This window comes from Acyrthosiphon pisum, chromosome A1 (genome assembly GCF_005508785.2).
Source record: "Acyrthosiphon pisum isolate AL4f chromosome A1, pea_aphid_22Mar2018_4r6ur, whole genome shotgun sequence".
Classification (NCBI taxonomy): domain Eukaryota; kingdom Metazoa; phylum Arthropoda; class Insecta; order Hemiptera; family Aphididae; genus Acyrthosiphon; species Acyrthosiphon pisum.
This window is the reverse complement of record NC_042494.1, coordinates 53,683,780-53,691,983: the sequence shown is the minus strand read 5'-3', so window position 1 is coordinate 53,691,983 and position 8,204 is coordinate 53,683,780. Positions and strand designations below refer to the sequence as shown.

General features: G+C 29.3%; 1 protein-coding gene across 1 annotated transcript in view; it reads left to right on the top strand.

Moving 5' to 3' along the window:
- The window catches only part of LOC100169551 (UDP-glucuronosyltransferase 2B14), a 15,743-nt gene extending 9,926 nt beyond the window's left edge, over positions 1 to 5,817 (top strand). The window contains exons 2-4 of the mRNA XM_001951788.5: positions 4,196 to 4,415; positions 4,633 to 4,852; positions 5,016 to 5,817. Of these exons, the coding sequence (XP_001951823.1) occupies positions 4,196 to 4,415; positions 4,633 to 4,852; positions 5,016 to 5,295 (720 nt within the window). The 3' untranslated portion in view covers positions 5,296 to 5,817. The remainder of the gene's footprint in view (positions 1 to 4,195; positions 4,416 to 4,632; positions 4,853 to 5,015) is intronic.
- The last annotated feature ends 2,387 nt before the right edge of the window (positions 5,818 to 8,204 follow it).

The window sequence follows — 8,204 nt, the reverse complement described above, 5'->3', positions numbered from 1 at the left end:
CAAATAATCTTATACTGCATCATGAGGAAAGTTAAAATTAAAATATACGTACAATAATGACGTAATTATATTTTCATCATTATTAATTAATAATTCATACATTTATTCATTTATAGCACATTTATATTATGTGGTATGCATAAAAAATATTTGATTATATTATGGCAGATCTAAGTGAAACATAATATGAACAATGAACAATTATTAATATTAAAATACAAGTGATAATAATTAATTACTAAACAATTATAAATAATTGTGATAAGAAAAAGTACTGCAGTAACTTAAACATATAAGTGAGGTTATATTAATAATAGTATATACGAATTGATCTTAAAAAAATGTTACAAGCAAATTCAAATATTTTGCTTAAATTTAAAAAATAACTTCGTGTACAGCTAATATATATATATTATTTTAGACTTTTTGGTTTTAGTATAAAATAATTATAAGGAACCTTCTATTACATTTTCAAGATTTTTGACAGGGGAAAAATTATTCATCGTCAATAATTGAACATAAAACTACAAAATTGAAAATTTTTCGTTCTTATAAACATTTCAAATGTTCATGGAAATAAAACGCTAATCTAATAATTTGGTGAAAATTTCAAGTATCGTTTATCCGTTATTAAATTTGTCAATAACTAGTTTTGCGTAAAATTACCTGTTTATTCTTAATTTTTTTGTTTTTACCAAATCTTTTTAAAACTACTAGAACTAGAACTAGATTTACTTATTAATACTAGAAACTGAAATAGAAAACCGTAACATTTTTATAGAATCAAAGGTGATGACCACAAAAAAAACCCACAACATTGTTAAATCAATATAACAATCATCAGTCCGCTCAGAATCTAAAATTCAAAAATGTTAAATGCCTAATAAGGTGATAAAGTATAAATACATCTTATTTTGAAAAGTATATACGTAGAAAATTTCCCCAAAACACAAACCTGATCCATTTGTTAACAGCTTAGATACCTAGAAGTTTCAGATCGTATTTTGGTGAAATTTCGATCGTATTTTTTCTACTATAAAAAGTATCTTTAGACAAAAATGAACTTAGGTAAATCATTGTAAAGAAAATTATAATTTCGATCAGAATCTAAATGTATGAACATTGTATGTCTGGCACTCGTTATTCCATTCAACAAATATGTATACCTACTTTGACGTTTGATTTGTACCTACTTAAAAAACAAATATTACGATTTAATCATATAAATCGGAAAAAAAAATTTAAAAAGCGGTTAACATTAGATGTCCATTAGATGTCTACAGCAGCGGTTCCCAAACTTTTACGACCACTGCACCCTTAGGAAAAAGATCCATGTTTCATGAAACCCCATAATGTTTGTAAAACGAATATTTTATAGTATTATTATACTAGTAACTATTATTTAGGTTACTTTGTAAAACAAACATATAATTATTTATTCATCACTCTGCTCAGATACTTAGGTCGTAATAGGTCGTAGGTAGGTATAATTTATATAAGTTTCATGTACCTATACGACATAATTAATTTTTTAAATTACAGTATATGAATAGTTATGAATAATAAAGGTAAGATTATAATTACTATTGTTGTTATTATTCATGAGACATGAAGTACTTACCAGGTTTTTGTTTTCAAGAAACAAAATAGTAATTTACAAGTTATTCATATTGTTTTTTTATACATTACAACAAACATAACTTATTCCGTAGCTGTAGCTACTTCATGACAAATACACTTCCATTCTATAATATTCTATGGTTTCTTAGTTTTATTTAAGATTTTTAACAATAATAATTTATTTATTTGAAAGTTAAATTGCGAGTTGAATATTAAAAAACAATAATGAACTAAGTCCATAGGGTCTGGATCTTTCTACTACCATTGGCATTTTTATCGATAACAGTTGAAAACATTTAATAAAAATTTAAAAATTCTCATGGCTATAATTAATAAATAAAAAAGAGTCAACATTTTTTATTTATTGAAAATGTTCATAATAACATGTGATCCCCTCGTGAAAAATTCATAAATACTCCACTGTATAATAGTACCTATATATAAAACTTAATTTTGTAATGTATCTAAAGTCCTTATTACATAATGAAGGTACATAAATGAGATGTACTTCATTGCTAGCTATTATAAAAAAATGAATAAATTATAAAATATATAGAAGATGTTATCGGTAGTATTGAATTCAAAACCGCTACTATATAGAGAATTTAATACAATGTTCCACATAAGTTGAGCTTACTGAAACCAAAACATTTCAAAGATGTATATGCAAAATTATTTATACAGAACATGTCAAGTTCCAATTTAGACAAAATTGAATATTCAAATAAAAATAAACATATTCAAATGAAAAATACAGATTTATTTTTTCTTTGTAATTCAACAAATATTATTTATTTGTGGTTTGAGACTTTTCATCATTACGCCATCACGAATATACTATATATATTATAATTAATTATTATTACTTAGCACATTAAATTTTTCAAAGTATTCAGATTATTTTCAAACTATTTATTCTACAAATCTAGTATTTTAACACCCTTCTATATACGGTGCCCCGGTATTGACTTGTGATGGCTAGTACCTAGTATTATAATATGAAATAATATTATAATTATTATTACGTAATATAGGTATGCGAATATTGTGAATTGTTTTTGGAAAAAATTAGTTTAATACTGTATTTTTAATACGAAAATATTAAATAAGTTACTATACCTATTAACAATATAAATGTATAACCGTAAATATCAATAAACAATAGTTGACTGTAATAGATGTGTTAAATTTGAATTCAATGATAAATCATTATAAATCAAAGGACGACAAACGATTCTAAACGGAGACAGCTGTAGACTTCTATAATTACAGACTAGGTAAAAAAAAGACACGATGTTGACGGACATGTTCCCCACCTACATGTGCGGCATAGCCAAGACTGCGGAGGACGTTCGACGTTACGGCCGCGGGGCGTTTTCACGTACGTGTCTCCAGCCCCCCCACATTAGAATTTTCCAATTTTTTTTTGGCAAATAATTAACGTGCAATTAGCATGTTTTGCATGCTAAAATTTTTAATTTGCATGCGTTTCAATTAGGCGTGGTATTGAAAAATAGCTGGGGGGCTGTAGACACGTGCAGTCTCCGACTGCCCCACCCATCACAAAAACTTATTTTAAAATTTTTTTCTACGCCAATATTTAACATGTAATTAGCATGTATTTGCATGCTTGGCTCCACAACTCTATCGTAATCTGTTGGTTTTCAATACTCATTTTTCTGATTTGCACGTGTCGCCCCCCCCCCCCACTTTGAGAAATACTCGGAAATTCAAAATCGTTCCTACGCCAATATTTATGCATGTAATTAGCATAAATTTGCATGATTGGCCCCGCAACTCTATCGTAATCCGTTGGTTTGCAATACTAATTTTTCTGATTTGCATGTGTCCCCAGCCCCCCCCCCCCACTTTGGGAAATACTTGGAAATTCAAAATCGTTTCTACGCCAATATTTAGCATGTAATTATCATGAATTTGCATGACAGACCCCGAAATTCACACATTTTTCATTGAATATAGTAGTATAATATATAATATAATATAATATAATAGTATTTCCCAATTGTTATTAAGGCTTAAATCGTCATAATTTGGTTTACTCTCCGTGGCTCCATGTATTCAAGGACTTGCATCAATAAATTTCAAAGGCAATTCAATGAACAGAATACAACGGAATATCATTTGGGTTTTTATTTTATAAAATATACGCTAACATATTTACGGTAGACACTAGACATTGTAAAGTCGCGAAGACTTTATTAAACAGTCCTACTAAATTTTATTTAGTCATTATATCACTTTTTAATACCGAATTATTTTTGGGTTTTGCATTAAAGTTCAACATATTTTTTATACTTTTGAGTAGGTACCTAGTAGCAACCTTTTCCCTAGAATCAGCATGCAATCGAACATAATATTCTTTAGCAAATAATATAATTTCAATATTGACAGGCCTAATTCCAAAAATAAAAATTTTATAGAACAAGTATTAATACAATTTCTGATACAAACAAATTAAAAAAAAAAAACATTGAATAACACTAATATATTGTTGAATTGTTTTATAATTATTATACGGTTATTAATTCGATAATATTTTTACATATATATTTAGGACATCCAAAAATATATTGACGAAGCTGAGAACGGAGTAATTTATTTCTGCATGGGCAGTTTATTACGAGGCGAAACTTTTTCACCCGAAAAAAGACAAATGTTCTTGAATGTCTTCAAGAAAATACCACAACGCATTCTGTGGAAATGGGAAGGAGAACTACCAGGAAAACCGTCTAATGTAATGATTCGCAAATGGATGCCTCAACGAGATATATTAGGTACCTATAAATACGCATTTGACATACTTTATGACGTTATTTAAAATGTTATAAGCGTTTGCAAATTTACGGTTTGTATATACCTACTGCAGCAATTTTAAATTTCAAATTTAACTTGTGGTATAATTGTATTACATTTTAATTTTTAATCATGAATATTGAATAGGTATTAGTTAATTATTATTAATTATTGTGTGTAAATAATGATTTTTTTCAGCTCATCCTAATGTTAAGCTATTTATATCTCATGGTGGCCTATTGGGAACTACCGAAGCTGTATATGAAGGTGTTCCAATTTTATCAATGCCAATTTTTGGTGATCAAATGACAAACATCAAAGCTGTTGTAAACAAAGGAGCTGCAGAGATGATGAATTACGGAGATTTGAATGAAGATGATATTTTTATAAAAATAACATCCATGCTCACAAATCCTAAGTGAGTGTATCGTAATTATGTTCAATATCACGAAACGTGGTCCACTTGCAGTAATACGTCAATAATTATTGTTATGAACTTATGAGTCATTATGACATTTGGAATATAATTTGCGAGGATGCTCGTTATATATTTGTGATATTTATCAATTTGTTAAATATAGATACAGACAAAAGGCTAAAGAGTTATCAGAAGCTTTTCGTGATCGACCTATGTCGCCTTTGGAAACTGCAGTGTATTGGACAGAGTATGTCATCCGACACAAAGGGGCGCCGCATCTTCGATCTGCCGCCGTTGGTATGCCATGGTACCAATACTATTTAATCGATGTATTGGTTGTAATTTCCTTATCTATAACAACAATTTTTGTATTAGTTTACTACTTAATTTTCAAAGTTATTTCAAGATTGTTGAATAGAAAATCTAAAAAAAAACAATCTTAATAATAAGTATATATTTGGATAATTTTTAATAAAAAAATACTAAAATAGTGATAACCTTCCTATTGTAAGTGCTATAGGCATAAACTATAATATATAATATATAGGTAACTATATCGGATTTTGGGAGTCGAATAGAAGGACAGGTACCTAATTAGTTACTAATTAGGTACTAATTAGGTACCTAGGTATACTATATGTTATGGCTAGTATTATAAATGTTTTACACAATATGTTATTAGCTGAATTTTAAGTTAATTCAAATATATTAAAATAAATGTTGTATTATTTTTAACATGAACATGAAATGTACTGTATCAACGGTGAAGTCAAAATATGATAGTATAATTTTTGCATTTAGTGATCAAACTATACATGTCTAATACCCTCAGAGTCAATATCCTCTATTCTCCTGAGTCAGTATACTAGTTACATAAATTTATAACATTGTGTATCATAAATATATAAATTTGTAAATGTTGTCGGGTAATCCTTTGAGCTGAATAAAATAGGTAGATCTATATATATATATTTTTATTCTTCATAAGGGTGAATAAAAGTGGTGGTAATGTATTTGTTAGGTAGGTACCTTTAATATCACTGTAATAAATTGTATTATCTCGACTGTCACGACCCGCGATAACATTTATTCGCCTGGCGATCGTAACGACAATAATGTGTTTGCCGATCAGTTGTCATTCGTAGACCGTAGTCTCTCGAATGTTGTACTACCGTCCACCGAAAATTATTATTGTGTATAATATAATAAAACACTAACCAATTTAAAATAAAAGTATACAGTTCACTTTAAATATCGAACAGTATTTGATTGGGGAGGGGAAAAATATATGTCAGTCAACTGTCAAGTGTCCGATCGGCTGGCGGTTGTGAATCAGTGTCGCGGGTTGCCTATATTATAAGTATTTCATACACGTTTTGAAGGTGCTTGGGAAGTGCATGTACTGCGCTTACCTATATAGAGGTGCCTGTGCTTTTACATGTATAATTTAAGAGGGAGGTGCATAAGAAGACCCTATTTATTTATACTTACAAAGTATACAATTGATGAACTGATTTATAATATAAAAGCAGTCATCAGATATAAATTAACTATGGTGGAAAATATTCAAACTGAAAAAGGTGGGAAAGTGGATGTCACCCTGCTGTACAGTCAGGCCGTAATTACACTTTTTGCGCCCTGGGTCAACAATAATTGTACGCTCCCCCCCCCCCCCCAAAAAAAAAAAAAATAAATAAATAGTCCGTTTTTTAATCGTTAGGTTATAGTTTTTTATTTATGAACATTTTGTTAAAAACAGACCACGATGATGCATTATTTTAATTACTGTCAAAATGTATAACAACATAAAATTGTACACTATAAAAAAAAACGAATGCACTTTACCATACACCTCACGAATTTCAAAATTTTGGAAGTTATAGCCATACAAAATTTGCGGTTTTACGTTTATGCGCATGCGTGTAACGCTACTTGACTGCCACGCGCAGCACCATACAATTTTTTTTTACGAATTTTAACAAAAAAATCAAAAATATGTCTCGATTTGTTGTGTAAAACCAACTTGGGCAGGCCTCGGAATTAAACAAGGTTGTTAAAAAGCACATTATGTACTGCGCTCGGACAAAAAAATTTAAAATATCCCCTGCGTAAAACCACCTTGGGTAGGAATCAAACAATGTTGTTAAAAAGCCATACCTGTAACATAAGTATATTATAGTGGCTCCCTTCGACTACCGGCTCCGGTCGCCAAACACGAGTTCCTCTGCGCAGCATTAAAGTAGCGTAAAATCGTAAATTTTGGATAGCTGTCATAAGCGTGCGCACCGGGCACATGCAGTGGTCTGAAATGTAATTTTAACTTGCTGAAATTAATATCACCTTTAATTTATTAGATATTACTATTAAATACATCAAAACATATGTATTCGAAGGCAACAAATCCAAATTTGACATTATTTGTTTTAATTCAACCCACTATTATTAATATTTTTGAAATTTTAAAAAAAATTTTAAAAATTATAAATTTTTTTTTACGATAATTTATTTTCATTAAAATTTATTCAGAAAAAAATGGATTTTAAACCACATACACATCATAGTTAAAAATGATGCGTATATTAACATACTGTTGTTACTTGTTTGGTTAGTTTATTATCCATTAACAGTGCTAAAGCTTCATCAATTCTATAATATGGAATAGGTTTTTTATCTTCAACACAAGTATATGAATTCATATTTATTTTTGCACGATTCAGACTTTTTATACCCTCCTTAAAAAGCTGACTAATGCTCCTCTCCCCAGATAGTTGATACTTAGCTGAGACTGCATAGCTGGGTTCCGGGGAAGTATACGATTTTACTAAATGTTTCAATTTATTTATTTAGGTTCTTTCGGCACACTCGTTAAAATTAGTTTTTGGCCGACCCACACTTTTCGAACTACTTTCATTGTTTGTAGGTAATATGAAATTTTTCTTTAACCATTCACTATTCTTTTCAATAAATCTGTCATAGGTTCTTTTACTTTCTGACCATTTTTTTTCAAGAACAGTTGTAAAATTTAAAACCTTTGCGTTCATTTTTAGATTCTGAGTGGAACGATGAATGTATTGATTTCACAATGATGTGTTTTTTTTTTTTTTATTTTTTTTTTTGTGTCTGTCATCACCTTTTAGGACAGTAAAAGTGCTTGGATTTTCTTCAACAGTACCTTTTCTGATAGGAAAGTGAATCTAGTTGGTACTTTGGGGGGTCAAAAGTAAAATTTTTCCAATAGTTTTCAAAAGCGCCGTGAAAAACAAAAGAAAAATTATGAAAAACGGGAATTTTTACGCAAATCTGTTTTCGAGAAATTGATTTTGTTTTTGGTGTAACTTTAAAACGATGACTG